This window comes from Ursus arctos, unplaced genomic scaffold, assembly GCF_023065955.2.
Source record: "Ursus arctos isolate Adak ecotype North America unplaced genomic scaffold, UrsArc2.0 scaffold_4, whole genome shotgun sequence".
Taxonomy (NCBI): domain Eukaryota; kingdom Metazoa; phylum Chordata; class Mammalia; order Carnivora; family Ursidae; genus Ursus; species Ursus arctos.
This window is the reverse complement of record NW_026623056.1, coordinates 28,921,180-28,936,077: the sequence shown is the minus strand read 5'-3', so window position 1 is coordinate 28,936,077 and position 14,898 is coordinate 28,921,180. Positions and strand designations below refer to the sequence as shown.

General features: G+C 45.2%; 1 protein-coding gene across 10 annotated transcripts in view; it reads left to right on the top strand.

The window, feature by feature from the left end:
• Positions 1-14,898, top strand: part of KALRN (kalirin RhoGEF kinase) — a 642,459-nt gene that overhangs the window by 517,761 nt on the left and 109,800 nt on the right. Inside the window, exon 1 of one of the 10 annotated variants that reach the window (XM_026495196.4) lies at positions 7,279-7,558. The exons of 5 other annotated variants lie outside the window; for them this stretch is intronic. In XM_026495196.4, the coding sequence (XP_026350981.2) occupies positions 7,474-7,558 (85 nt within the window). In that variant the 5' untranslated portion in view covers positions 7,279-7,473. Of the gene's footprint in view, positions 1-7,278; positions 7,559-14,898 lie in introns of those variants that run through there. 4 more of the 10 variants (XM_026495187.4, XM_026495202.4, XM_026495181.4 and 1 more) reach the window with 4 other exon arrangements.

Below are 14,898 nucleotides of genomic sequence, written 5' to 3'. Positions count from 1 at the left end.
GATTATCTCAGTTCCTCTTTTTCACATAAAGACAAAACCTCTACCTATGCCCTGTCCTGGTCTGCCTCTAGTTCCCTTTTTCTGCCACAGGAAAAAAAAAAAATTGAACCAACTGTTTCTCCCAGAACTCACCCAGTTCTTTGTCTTTGCTCAGGATACATGTCTTAGTCAATTTCTATTTCCAGTATAAATTTCCCAAATCCCCATATACAGTTGAGCTAAGTGACTTGCAGATAGTAGATGTTCAAAAACCAACAATTTGTTGAATAAACAATCAGTAACTGTCTTAGAGTTTCAAGCCATAATCACAAATGGAAATCAGGGTGGGGTAATTGAGAAAAAATTATGAACCACCCTGGCATCAATAATCAAGCAGTTCACAGGTCAGAAGTCCACACCAGGAAGATGAGGATTAAAGGACCTGCAATTAGCCACTGGAGGGAATAACAGGCAGCAGCAGAATGAATGAAGGGACCAGTTGTCAGAGTTCGAGGAAGTGAAAACATCCAAGTCTGGGTGTCTACATCAACCATGCAGGAAGTAATCTCAGAGTGTAGGTGGCCGTGAGCCCCAAGGTCAGTGGTTTTTAGCCCTGACTTGACTTGACTCTGAAATCTCCTGCAGAGCTTTAAGAAACTGTAGATCTGAATCTGGGAGAAGTGAGAGTCCCTGCTGGAGGAGGAAAAGGCAGGCCAGGGGCATGAGGAAAGCATGGCCTGTCTCCAACTTACCAGGAGCCACGTCCACAGCCCTCACTGAGCCTATGCAGGCATGGTATGTAGAAGGTGTGCACTCTACTTGACCTGAGGTGGGGCACCATCTCCGGCTGAACTCACACTAAGAAATGTGTAGACGTGATGTGATTTTGAAAAACTCTGTGCCTATAAATTTGAAGAAGCCTAAGGACAACATTCTGTCGGTGGAAAGGGCAGATGCCTGAGGTCACCACCGTCCAGTGTTACTGAAGCCTGTGGTTGACATGGAGGAGAGGGCAGTCCCTTTAGTCCCTCATTCTAGGCCCCACATTATGGTGTACCAGGCCCAGTATATCTGCAGGCTGAGACCAGCAAGAATTCCTTGGGGTTCACTGTGGTGAGGAATGCAGACGAGACATAAAGTAGACACACACAAAGTGGATAGAAAACCTAATTCGTGCAAAATGAACTTTGGAGGAGGCCTCACTAAGACAAACTCTGCCAAATAAGAATGAGGCTCAGCCATCTGTTTGGAAATTAAGAACACTCTAAAGATATATGCTATAGCTCAGGGGTTCTTAGCCTGAACTTTGGGAATGGATGGGTAGGCGTTTGAAACCCTGAAATTAGACATTCAATTGTCTTATGCAAAAAGGAGTTTATCTGGGTGTGCGGAGTCCAAGATGCAGTAAGCCTTTGGGAAAAAGTGTTTCTAGTTATTCAGATAATATCATCAGAGCTCTCCCCCAGTTTGTCTGTCTTTTTGTCTCTCTTTGTGTCTCATCTCTATCTCTGTCTCTAGCTCTCTTATCTCTTTCCTCCATGTTGACTTTATTCTCAGGCAGCTTCTTTCTATGTGATTATGGCCAGATGGTCTCCAGCTGCTTCAGGCTAACATTCCACCAACTTAGAAATCTTGTGGGAAGAGATTGCTGCCATCCCAGGACTTCTTGCTAAGCTCTCACGGTTTATGCTCCTTGGATAAAATTGGGCCGTGTGTTAAATTTGAATCAATCCCTATAACTGATTGGCTGAGCCCAGGTCATGGACCTGTCCTTGGAATGGAGGGTGGATGGGGAAGGATGTCAGGTATACCCAAAATATGGTCTGAGAATGGAGAATGGAGGAGGGCTGCTTCCTCAAAGAAAAAATCAAGATGCTATTACAAAAAGAAAGGGCATAGATTGCAAACACATGGGAAAAATTCTCTACATTAGTGGTTCTCAGAGTGTGGCCCCTATACCAACATCAGCATTCCCAGGTAACCTATGGGAATGCAAATCCTCAGGCCCCACCCCAGTTCTACTGAATCAGAAACTCTGGAAGAAGAACCCAATAACCTATGCTTTAACTCACCCTCCAGGTAATTCTGATACACACTCAAGTCCGAAAACTATTACACTACACTACTGGTTCTCAAACTATGCTACATGTTACAAACACCTGGGGAACTCTTAAAACTACTGAAGTGGAGATGCAGCCATAGTGAATTAATCTGAATCTCCAGGGGATTGGGGAAGGAAGATCTAGGCATCAATTCCTAAACTTAGTTCCACCCTGGAATCACCTGTGGAGCCTTAAGAACAACAGCAAAAATAATTAATGCCTTGATTTGTTTTATCTTAATTACAATAAAATTAACATTGTTATATTAGTTTCAGGTGTACAGTACAGCAATTCAGCAGTTCTCTGCATTACTCAGTGCTCATCAGGATGAGTGTACTCTCGAATCCCCACCACCTATTTCACCCATGCCCCCCCATTTCCCCTCTGGTACAGTGAAATCATATGATACTTGTCTTTCTCTGAATGACTTATTTCACTTAGCATTATTCCATCTAGGTCCATCCATGTTGTTGCAAATGGCATAATATCATTCTTTTTTATGGCTGGAGTAATATTCCACTATCTATATATATATGCCACAACTTTATCCATTCATCTGTTGATGGGCACTTGGGCTGCTTCCATAATTTGGCCATTGGAAATAATGCTGCAGTAAACTTGGGGGTGCATATATCTTCTTGAATTGGTGTTTTTGTATTTTTGGGGTAGATAGCCATTAGTGGAATTATTGGTTCATATCGTAATTCTATTTCTAGTTTTTTGAGGAAACTCATATGGTTTCGAAACCACAGTGGCTCCACCAGTTTGTATTTCTACCAACTGTGCACAAGGGTTCCTTTTTCCCCACATCCTTGCCAACACCTCTTGTTTCTTGTGTTTTTGATTCTAGCCATTCTGACAAGTGTGAGGTGATATCTCATCATAGTTTAGATGCATGAGTGATGTTGAGCATCTTTTCACGTGTCTGCTGGCCATTTGTATGTGTTCTTTGGAGAAACATCTGTTCATGTCTTCTGCCCATTTTTTAATTGGATTATTTGTGGGTTTTTTGGTGTTAAGTTGTGTTAAGTTCTTTATGTATTTTGGATACTAACCCCTTATCAGCTATATCATTTGCAAATATCTTCTCCCATTTAGTAGGTTGTCTTTGTTTTGTTGACTGTTTCCTTTGCTGTGCAGAAGCTTTTTATTTTGATATATTCCCGATATAGATTTACTTTGATTTCCTGTGTCTCGGGAGACATATCTAGAAAAATGTAGCTACAGCCAATGTCAAAGAAATTACTGCCTCTGTTCTCTTCTAGGATTTGCATGGTTTCAGGTCTTACATTTAGGTCTTTGAGTTTATTTTTGTGTATGGTGTAAAAAAGTGGTTCAGTTTTATTCTTTTGCATGTAGCTGTCCAGTTTTCCCAGCACCATTTGTTGAAGAGACTTTTTCCCATTGCATATTCTTGCCTATTTTGTTGAAGATTAATTGAATATAATCATGGGTTTATTTCTGGGCTTCTGTTCCATTGATCTATGTATCTGTATTTGTGCCAATACCATATTGCTTTGATTACTGCAGATTTGTAGTATATCTTGAAATCTGGGATTGTGATACCTCCAGCTTTGTTCTTCTTTTTCAAGGTTGCTTTGGCCGTTCATGGTCTTTTGTGGTTCCATACAAATTTTAGGTTTATTCTAGCTCTGTGAAAAATGCTGCTGGTATTTTGATAGGGATTACATTAAATCTGTGGTTGCTTTGGGTAGTGTGGACATTTTAACAGTATTTGTTCTCCCAATCCATGAGCATGGATTATCTTTCCATTTGTTTGTGTCACCTTCAGTTTCTTTTATCAGTGTTTTATAGTTTTCAGAGTACAGATCTTTCATCTCCTTGGCTAGGGTTATTCCTTGGTATTTTATTATTTTTGGTGCAATTGGAAATGCACATAGAAATGCAACAGATGTCTCTATGTTGATTTTGTATCCTGTAGCCTTACCAAATTCATTTATCAGTTCTAATAGTTTTTTGGTGGAGTCTTTAGGGTTTTCTACATATAGTATCATGTCATCTGCAAATAGTGAAAGTTTTATTTCTTCTTTACCAATTTGGATGCCTTTTATTTCTTTTTCTTGTCTGATTGCTGTGGCCAGGACTTCCAGTACTAAACTGAATAAAAATGTTGAGAGTGAACATCTTTTTCTTTTTTTTTTTAAAGATTTTGTTTATTTATTCAACAGAGATAGAGACAGCCAGTGAGAGAGGGAACACAAGCAGGGGGAGTGGGAGAGGAAGAAGCAGGCTCATAGCAGAGGAGCCTGATGTGGGGCTCGATCCCACAACACCGGGATCACGCCCTGAGCCAAAAGCAGACGCTTAACCGCTGTGCCACCCAGGCGCCCCGAGAGTGAACATCTTTGTCTTGTTCCTGAACTTAGGGGAAAAGCTCTCGGTTTTCCACCACTGAATATATTAGCTGTGAGCTTTTCATACATTAATGTCTAGATTTTTTAAAAGCTTCTCTGGTGATTCTATAAACATCTGTGTTTAATAACCATTGCCCTACCATCCCCTTTAAATTGTCCTGGGGACATTAACATAAAACATATAGATGCAGGTTAGAAGAATCAGGCATCTATTTTCTTAAATCCCTCAACTCAAAACTTGGTCACATATCGGATGTTGATTCCCTTTTCTTTCACATTCATGGTGAGTCTGTCTTAGCAACTAGCTCCACAAGGACTGGGATTGTTTTTGTTCACTGATGTAGACCTAGTACCTAGAACAGAACCTGGCACATAGTAGGCATTCAATAAGTATTTGCTGAATTATTGAATAAGTCAGTCAGTGTCCCAGTGGTGTTCAAGACTTCCTTGTTGGGTTGTAGACATCACTGGTTTCATTCTGGAAGGCACATGAAGATGGCAATGGGACTTAGAGTTATTGGTGTCCAACCGCTGAGTGAATCTCCAGGATGGCCAAAATGTGTTGACCATATCAACTTAAGATGGGTAGGTGGTCCTAATGGTTTTATGCCTTTGAGAGTAGGATGGATTCCCAAGTTATAAGGACCTGTGGAAACATGAGTGATGGGTTGTTTTCATAGAAACTAAGACTACTTTAGGGTCTACTCATACTCTGATTTCTGAAGTAAGGGCTGGATCTTCCACAAAGACTCAAGCCAGTTTCTGCAAGTTGATGTCATCTGCCTTTTGCAAAGGATCATGACAGGAAAGTGGTCAGCGTTACCTGAACACAAAGGCCCAGAAGGAAGACTTAAGTGAAAAAGTAAGTGGTTACCAAGCAATTTTGAAGCATCTTTCAATTTCTGTCAGCATGCCCCAAAAAGTACCCAGAGAGGTGGATTAGGTGGCTAGACTAAATATAGATTCTTGTATCATAGCCCCCATGCAGTGGATCGCAGGCAAATAAAGCTCACTTTTAGAAGAGCGGAGGTCCTAGCCAATTTTCTGCTCTGGGCTGGTAAGGACAACAAAATGGCGTTTGTCTTTGGTGATGTGGAAGAGAGAACTAGACAGTAGTATGTATTCGTTGCCACAGGTCAGAACTGGAACCCAGGATAACTATGATCCTGAATTCAGTCAGGCTGACAAGATGAGACTGACCACAGCCAGGATGTTTGGCAAATCAGAGATCCGGAGTGTGGGCTGCATGAGCAATTTGAACTTTTATTTCTCTGTTTCGTGTGTGGAGCACCAGGGGCACATTTCCTACCCAGCAATGAGAGTCTCATATAATCCTTATGAGGAGAGCCTATCAGGGAGATGGCAGTGGCAGAACTAGAAGTGAGATTTTGACTCTAGGTTCTACTGTTCCTATGGGGGAAGCTTTTTAGAGTTTCTCTTTAGACTTAAACCATCAAAGCCTCATCATGGTTCATTCATTCAGTTTCGTCAGTTATAAAAGAGGACCCTACCTTTTAAGAGTTTTGTGTGTGTATAAATGAGTCAATGTTTACAAAGCAATTAGGAAACGGCTTGGCACAAATAAATGCTCGATGCATGTTAACTACTGTTCTTCATTAAGCTGTGCTGCTGTTATTTCCTGAGCATCTGCTGTGTTCCAACCGTGTGGCAGATGCTGCAACACTAGATCTAAACATGGTTCAAACTGAGAAAGGAAGCCCTAAATCCTGGTTAACTCCTAAAAGGCTTGGCCCGTGGCTGTCTTTCTTACAGGTGGGAATTGGTTACCTGAGTGATCAGCTTCTGTTTTTTTATTCCTCTCACATACTTACCTTTTTTTCTGCTCCATGGGGCTTTTTTTACTTTATGAGTGTGGTATGGTTCCAGAAACCCCTTTTTCCTAAATCTGGACGCAAAAGAATGGGAGAGATGACCTGTGAGTGATAAACACAGTGGTTCATAGGGAGGCCCAGCGGATGTGATTCAGGTGGGCTTCATGGTGCAAGTGAGGGATGTGAGTGTGTCCTTGAAATGTGAAAAATATTTTTAAAAGAAGAGCTTAGGGCTATGAGGAAAGGAATGATAGACCCACTGGGTGTGGTTGGGGAGATGGTCAATGGAAGTCTTCCACCATTAAGTAAGATGTTTGGAGTTTCTCTGTAGGCATTCACCCAAGTGGAACTGTTACATGTCTAACAGGTACTTACATGCATCTGTCTTTTAAAATCCTATTAGCAGTCCTGTTAACGTAACAATTCTTTCTCTTTCTTTTATTTATTTACTTTTTCAATGAGGAATTTGTCAATCAAAAAAGTGAAGTGAGTTGCCTGAAGTCCAAGTTAGTAGGCGACAAAACAGCTTTGATTTCAAATATCCAGAGTGCTTTTGCACAGCATCATTATAGGCCAGGAGCCTATAAAAAACTCAGGCGCTGTTATCATCATTAGCATTAAGTAGTAAAAGGAGGGAAAGAAAAGAGTTAAGTGAAGGTGTTTTCAGTGCAGAGGAAGCAGTCCATGTTCCAAGACCGAGGGGAAGGAGAGGGCGCATCTGTTAGAGAGGGAAAGCATTATTAATTCTTGAGCCCTCTAAATCTGCTCCTCTCCCGCCTCTTTGGCCGCCTCTGCTTGTGTGTGTTCCGCCAAAGCTGAGGAGTAGAAGCTGCACTCAAGGAGAAGCACCTGTTGTGTGCCGGAGGCTGTGCGAACCTCGGGCCGGCCCGCAGCGCTCCCCCGGCGGCCACAGCCCCGCTGCCGGCGGGGACACCGGCACACAGCTGGACTTTGGAACTCCGCCCCTGAGGCCCTCCCTCCCCGCCGGCACCCCGCCCCTCCTCCCCAAAGTGGCTCTGGCTCCCAGAAAGAGCGGCGGCCGCGCGGCGGGGAGAGGACGGCGGTCCGGCCGGGAGGAGGGCGGGAACTGGCTCGCGGCCGCGGCGCTGAAGTTTCCTGCCCGCCGCGCTCCCACCCGCTGCTGGCGGCCCGGGCCATGCCGGAGCGCTGGGGCCAGGCGGCAGCATGAAGGGCGGCGACCGCGCTTACACCCGAGGTCCCTCTGTGGGGTGGCTCTTCGCGAAGTGCTGCTGCTGCCTCCCGTGCAGAGGTGAGTGGCTGTCGGCCTTCGCGCCGTCTTTTAGCCAAGCCCGGGCGGCGGGGTAGGCGGGAGGGGTGGGGAGCGGCCGAGGGGGTTCGCTGGGCCCCGCGTTCGCGTCGGTGTCCCTAGCAGAAAGCGGGCTCGCTCGCGGTCAGCTTCTGACTTGCATGGCGAGCTGCAGTTTGGCATCCCAGTTACTTACTTGTCAGCGACTTTGGATGTCAGGACGCCAGCCTGCGGGGGGCGGGGAGCTCCCCCCCCCCCCCCCCGCCCCGCAGCTGTGTGTCCCTGTAGTGGCCGAGTCGCACTCCCCTGCTCTCATTTACATACGGATCTCAGCTGAGGGATTAACGAGTGACTCCTAGCTATAGGAATGTGTTTGACACTTGTCTCTACACTAGGAACTATTTTTGCCAAGTGACAATTTTCTTTGGGGACTGGAGCGGGCTTTTCTCTGCTTGGGCTTTTGCAGGCTAGCTTGGGTTTGCAGCTCTGGGCCGGAGCTTGGCTCATTAATTAACCAAGAACTCTCTATGTACCCAATTAGGGCTGTATTTAATTATTCTGCTAATTTTAATGTTGTTGAGGAGATTTCAGGAAGAGACTAGTTTCCCCAAAATCAGCCTGCAAAACAAGATGGTGAGAAGGGTCACAGAAAGAAGGGTATCAATTGTGGAGCCTCTCCTGAAAAAGAAATGGAGCCCTTCTTAGGCAGAGTGCCCGTATGTTCCTAAAGCTGTTCCTATCCCTTCAACGCTTCAGCTTAGGGGGGGGGGGGGGAGAGGTTTTGTTTCTATGTGGTTAGAAGTGAGAATATAGCCTCTCACCTGACATTCGCCCTTTTTAAATTTCACCTATTGGACCTCTCCACTCCACCCCCATTTACAATGCCCCAGTCTCTGTCCTCATCCTCATCCGACAAAGTCCCGATGGAACTTTCTGAGTTACTGATGAATAAACTTCATCCAAGTAACCCTTCATCATCATCATCTACGCCACAAACAGAGCAGAGCCCTGACAAATTCTTCACCCAGAGCTGAGATAAGGCTACAACAACTAATTAAACCTGAAGGACCTTTTCCCAAGTCATTACAGTTCGTAATGCCAGCATTAGTCTTTCGATCTCTGCATGTAATTAGAACAGCCTGGAACTGTGTGGTGGCCAGCTCTAAAAGCCAGAATCAGGATGGAGAAGGGATCTTGGGGGCCAGGGACCCTCACCAGAATCTAAGTCTAGTTCAGGAACATTCAAAACCAAGGCTGGGAATTGAAGGAAGGGAACATTAAAAGGGAGAGGAAGCAGGAAATGGCCAAAGGGAATCTGAGTGGGTGGGATTGCTCTGAGGGCTGAAGGGTTTCCAAGCAGGATTTCTTGGGAGCCCATTTCCTGTCAAAAAGCATAATTCCGGGGACTTGGGCAGGCTTTTCTAAAGCCCCTGCATCGGTCTGCTTGAATCCAGATGTGTGGCCGCCCCAATTTGCCTGCAGAAGAATTCTCCTGGGGTCTCTCAGCCCTCGGCTTTGTATGTGGCCCTGACTGCCCCTCCAGCTCCCCCTCTGGCTCCAGGGCTCAGGAAGGGGGGAGGGGGAGCCTGCCTCCAGCCTACAGGGCTGGGAAAGCGGTGGCTGCAGGCTCTATGGCTTGCAGAGGGGGTGTGGGAGGAGAGGTGGTGTTGCAGGAGCCAGAGCCAGAGCAGGAGGAGACCAATGACCCTCAGCTGAAGATTGAGGGAGGCAAGAGGCCCAGACAATGAAAGCTGCTTAAAAAGGGAAAGGAGAGTAACAGAGGTGGGTGCCTAGTCACCTTCTCCCACTTCCCTCCATACTCCTTCCCAGATGTGAGACGTGAAGATGGCAAGTTGGGGCTCAAATCTGAGGAAGTTGGGGGGCGGTGAGTTAGCCATCCTTTGAAGAACTCTTGGCCTCGGCTGGGCAGGGCAATGGATTCTGAGGTATGGGGCACTACCCCAGGCTCTCTAGGTCTGCTCTAACAGAAAAGAGAGATCCAAGTCTCCACCCATACTGGAGGCATCTGTTCTATTCGGAAGCAGATTGCAAAGATAATGTCTGTACTGAGTTTGAGCACCTTGCCCAGAGCCCCGGAAACTTGCCCAGTTGCAACACGGAGAAGGGCTCAGGGAAGTCTGAGAGGCTGGCTGGTGTGGAGGGCAGCGCCGCCAGGGACTGTCGGCCTCTCTTTTTCAGTTGAACCAGTTCCTCTGGTTGTACAGACTTAATACAATGAAAGGCAACTTCCCCTTTTCCATAAAGGCAGCTGGCTGTTTGGCCTCTCTCTCTTCTCCTGAGAGAACTTAGCTATCCTGCTCCAGGAGGTGCACTCTGAAACTAGTGGGTCAGAACCCACTACTGTGGTTCCCAAGTCAAGGAACCTTCCCCAACTGGCTTCCTGTCACTCAGAATTCAAAGGACAGAGGAAAGTCTGAGAAAAGTCCTTCTGAAGTCTGAGGAAAAGAGGAAGTGGAATGTTCTGGCTATTTTTGACCAACCCAAAGCCAAGTGAATCCTAAGTGGTTGTAATTGTTAGCACGAGGTTAAGGGTCAAGGTTTAGTGATGTACCTGTGTGGTCTTTAAATATCATATTTGAGGAAAATGTGGGTGAAATTAGTTGAGCCTGTCTTTTGATTTGGAAAAGTGAGGAAAGCAACTATCTTATTGTCTCTTCCGGGTTTTGATTCTATTGAGTATGGGGATGGTCAAGGGGTTTGGTGCAAGGGGTCTTTCTTCCCTTCCCTGAAATTGGTGTTGAAGGGCAGGAAAACTGAAAACCAGGGGTAGGATGGAAATAGAGATGAGGTGAAAAGGAAGAAAGACAGCAAATACATTTATAACTGCCTTTTTGGAAGTGAAAAAAGATCAAACGTGAGCTAATAGCATGTGTGCATCTGAAGGCTGATTAATCATTGATGTCATACTTTGTGGGAAATTTCGGGATTGCTCCGGCTGCTTAGACTTTCCTTTAAGCCTGAAGAAGTGGGTCAGCTCTGGATTCTTCTTCAGTTATCTTAAATTTTTAAAAAGCACCTTGTTTCAGAGACAAAAAGGAACTGAAATCACCAGGAGGTCGCTAAGTTATGTGTTCAGACTGGAGTTTGTGACTTCTAAGATCGTGGAGCCCAGAAATTTTTCTGACCTTGCTAGGTGGAAGCCAGTTTTAGAGCCTTTAATTTTCTAGTCCAGTTGTAATTAACTGCGGGTATGCGGACAAAGTCCCTTCTTGGAAACCCTTCCTGATTACTGTCCTCCTCTGCTTCTCCACAGTGTACACAGGGTTTATTTTTATTTGTTTATTACCGTATCACTGTCCCTGCGTCTCAAGCCCACGTGCCATTGTGTGTACCCATTTACGCTGCAAGCACCCAGTTCAGGCTTCTGAGCCTCTCAGAGGTAAAGAGAGGAAGGAGTGGTGACTTAACCAGACTGACTCAGCAGAGAGGGGAGGCGCTGGGATCACATTCCCATGGCTTTTTCACCACAAGGGCAGTTGGGTTCCAGCCTGACTGACAACAGGGGGCCTGGGTAAGGGCCGTGGGGCTTCCCAAGTCATCCTCATCTGTAAGCTCTCTTTTTCCCCTACCTTTTCCCAGAATCACTACGCAGGGCCCTCATGACTCGATGTGAATGTCTCTTCTTTGGCCTATAAATGAATACACCTTATTTTATAAACTGAATTTAATGTGTGAAAGCATGACATCAAGTTCCTTTAGAAAGGTGCTGGTTACCTCAAAGAGAAGCCCTTGTGACTTTCACTATTAGTGATTTAGTTCACCACTCAAGGCACAAAATCCTTTTATTTCTTCATCTTCCAGTATGTGCCTGTACTACAAAGAAAACAGAATCAACCATTTAGCATGTATGTTTTCCAGTGTATCTCTTGGTTTTTCTGTCTCCTGGGGAGATACCCTAACATGAGGAAAATTACCGCACGCACACCTACCATCCCCAACCCAAATCCTGTTTCCTCTCCCCTATCTGATTCTCTCATTGGGAGTAGCAAGAAGGATATCAGTTATTACCCAGATAACAGTACTGTCTGCTGGTTGTATGTCCCTTGTAAAAATAGGAGTGTATGGGTTTGTTGGGATGAGGTGGAAATTGGAAATGGAAGCCGAATATCCCTCCTCTGGTATGGGCTGTAGGTCCCACAACCACCAATAATGCTGTAGGCATTACCCCCATGGTCCCATGTGCTACAGGCTGGTAAGTCGTAACGTGGGATAAAAAGGTAAAAATTCAAACTCCGTATCTGTATTTTTATGCAAAATGAATTTAAAGTTAAAAAATGAAAGTGAACGTTGGGGATTCACTCCTGAGCCCCCTATTATAGTCATATCTTACACTGGAGAGGTGTTATTGATACTCTCCTTCATGATAGTTCCCTTGAGAATCTTGATGCTGGTCTCTTCTGCCCTGAAGATATTCCTCATCCTTCGAAGTGCCACTCCTCTTTCAGAGAGTGAGTGGCTGCATGGCCTGCCCTCTCCTTCAGACCAAACCCTAGACTTTTCCTGAAGGAGGGCCCTAGAGACAGCATGGATCTGAAACCCAGGGGAGGGCTTCTCCAACAGCAGGCCCTAAATCACGGAAAGTTAGAGATCACTTAACAGATCTTCTTTTATAGAGGAGGAAACTGAGATGGAGCTACTTAGTAGCAGGTCAGAACTAAAGCCCTTTTCCTGTGCTCCTTCCTCAATGCCAGTATTGTCTTCTTGTGGCTTTTCCCACTATGGGCACAGACGGGGTTGATCCAACTGAGAAGGGTAGAGGCAATCCCTAGACTGGAATTTAGGTGTTGACTGTAGGTAATCTGCAGTTCTGGGGGGATGACTGCATTGCCTGGAGCCATTTGGAACTGGACCTGCCTGGTCTGCTTTGAAGCGCTCCTCTGTCCCAAGACCCCAGAAGGCAAAGACGGTCACATCTCTGTCTGTCCCAGAGCAGTTTGTGCACGTGTTCTTAATAAATATCTGTTCACGTTTTCCCCTCGGGTTCAATTTAATTCAGAAGGTTCCTTTTCCCTCCTTTCTTTCTTATCCCTTTTCTGGAAATGTACCCTTTCAGGTGGAAATGAACCAATGAAATGCATTCCAATCATTTTATCTTTGAACGTCTTCACTGGTTTTTATGTAACACACAGTGTTTTAATTCATTTGACAAATGTTTGTGTGCTGACTGCCTGCCAGCCCAGCACTAGGTACTGGGGGATGGGAATCATAATGGTGCTGAACAACATTTGGCTGTTGTGAAGATTAGTTAAGATAATGTGTGTGAAGGGCTTAGCACAGCACTAGGCATATAAGGTCATTTAAAAAGAGGTAGCTACTAATGGTAATAGTAATTGTAATTCTAGATACAGACCCTATCCTCAGAGGACTCCCACCTAAATATCTGTGGGTCCTCTGGGTGGTAATACTGTAAATCTGCATTCCTACGCAATTTAATGGTCTTAGTTCAAACCATTGTCAACTGCGCCTCAATTCTGTGGCATCGTCACTGTGAGGGAAGAAAGTTTGTGATCTAAAAGTATGATAGGGATTTCCTTCTTTTTATTAAACCAATTTAAAAAAGAAACACACAACACTCCTAGTATTACAATCTCTGTGTTACATTAAAGAACATTCCAAAAAAGATACTGGCAAGAATCCTAAGCATCCCTGAGTTATTCTTCTCTGGGGGAAAACACAAGGTACAAGAACTGAGGCATAACTACACCAGTATTAAAGTTCAGATCCTGAGAACCTACCTTATATAAAAACACACCAGTTCTAGGCTGCTCTTTGATTTTGGCTAACGATCTAAGATACACATTTTTCTATTCACTTTGGCCAACATTTATTGCATATTCATCATAAGCAAAGCTTTGCTGGTCTTCTTTAGGCTGTTTTTGTCTAGATAAAAATCACCACCTGCTGCCCACAGCAGCCCCCAAAGTTCTGAGGTTTGGCCAGTATCTTGGTAGTCCTTGTAGATAGGGGACAAGGGCAGCTTGTCTCCCTCCCCCCTCCCCCGGGTGCGTTCAGTGACTAATGAAGGATATCTTTTCTGGTTGACAAGCAACCTTCTGTGTTCAACCTCCTGGAAGGAGGGGAGCCCTGGTCACACCTGGGAGACAGCAAGAAGGCTGCCAGGTTGGCTTCAGCCAGGTAAAAGAGCAAAGATCAGAGTTACAGAACGGGTTGTTCCGCATTTTTCTTGATTTCCTGGTGACCACAGTGAGGGAACTGTCAAGTTGAAAGAAAGGGAAACCCCTTCTACTGCTGGATTGACACAGTACCTCATAAAACATTTCTGCCTCCAGGTATCTGCTTTCCTTGGAGGCAGGATTAGTTGTAAGCATGTGTGTGTTCTCCTCCAGCACCTCGGTGTAACAGGCTCTCAGGACATTCCCAATGTCTGCCTTCCCACTGTTAGAACCTCCATATTGCTCCCTTGGAGAAAGGGATAATGTCGCTCCCTGTTCAAAGGGGAACCAAGCCTCACTGTTAAAAAGAATCGCAGGGGCACCTGGGTGGCTCAGTCAGTCAGGCATTCAACTCTTGATTTCAGTTTACATCATGATCTCAGGGTGGTCAGATCGAGCCCCCCCCTCCCCCCCCCCCCCCCCGCACCCTGTGGAGCCCCATGTCCGTGCTCAGTGGGGAGTCTGCTTGGGATTCTCTCCTTCTGCCCCTACCGTCTCCCCACCTCCCTGTGCACACACACATGCGTGCTCTCTCTCTCTCTCTAAAATAAATAATTAAATCTTAAGAAAAATGAAAAAGAATTGCAAACACTCCACTTCTGCACAAATTTTGGATCTCAGTCTCACACCTATGCAGTACCTCTTTCTCTTCTCTCTCTACTTACAGCAGAAATTCTTGAAGGTTGGTCACTGGGGAACATGCTAGAAATGCAGATTCTTGGCCCTATTGACTCAGACCCAGCAATCTGTTTTAACAAGCGCTCCAGGTGGCTTGGTTTTTTTGTTTGTTTGTTTGCTCTTTTTTCTTTCCTCTCTCCAACTTTCCCTGACCTCCCTACCCTTCCCCCTTCCCCCAGCTCCAGCAAAAGCTTTCTATAACAGAAGACATCCTGCTTCCCTGGAGATTCTTGCTTTGAGAAGTGGGGGAGGCCCCTGCATGACTCACTTTCACTTGTCAGACAGGGTAGGAGTTAGGAATCCCCTACATTTTCCATGAGCTTTACAGCCCCCCAGGGTCCAGTAAAGGAAATTGTGGCATCCTTCTTCTGGTTTAAGACTCCTTTGCTTTTATTTTTGTTTTCCTCATTACTCTTAAAGCTAACTTTCCTCATTACTCTTAAAGCTCACTACAGAAAAGAATCAAAAGTT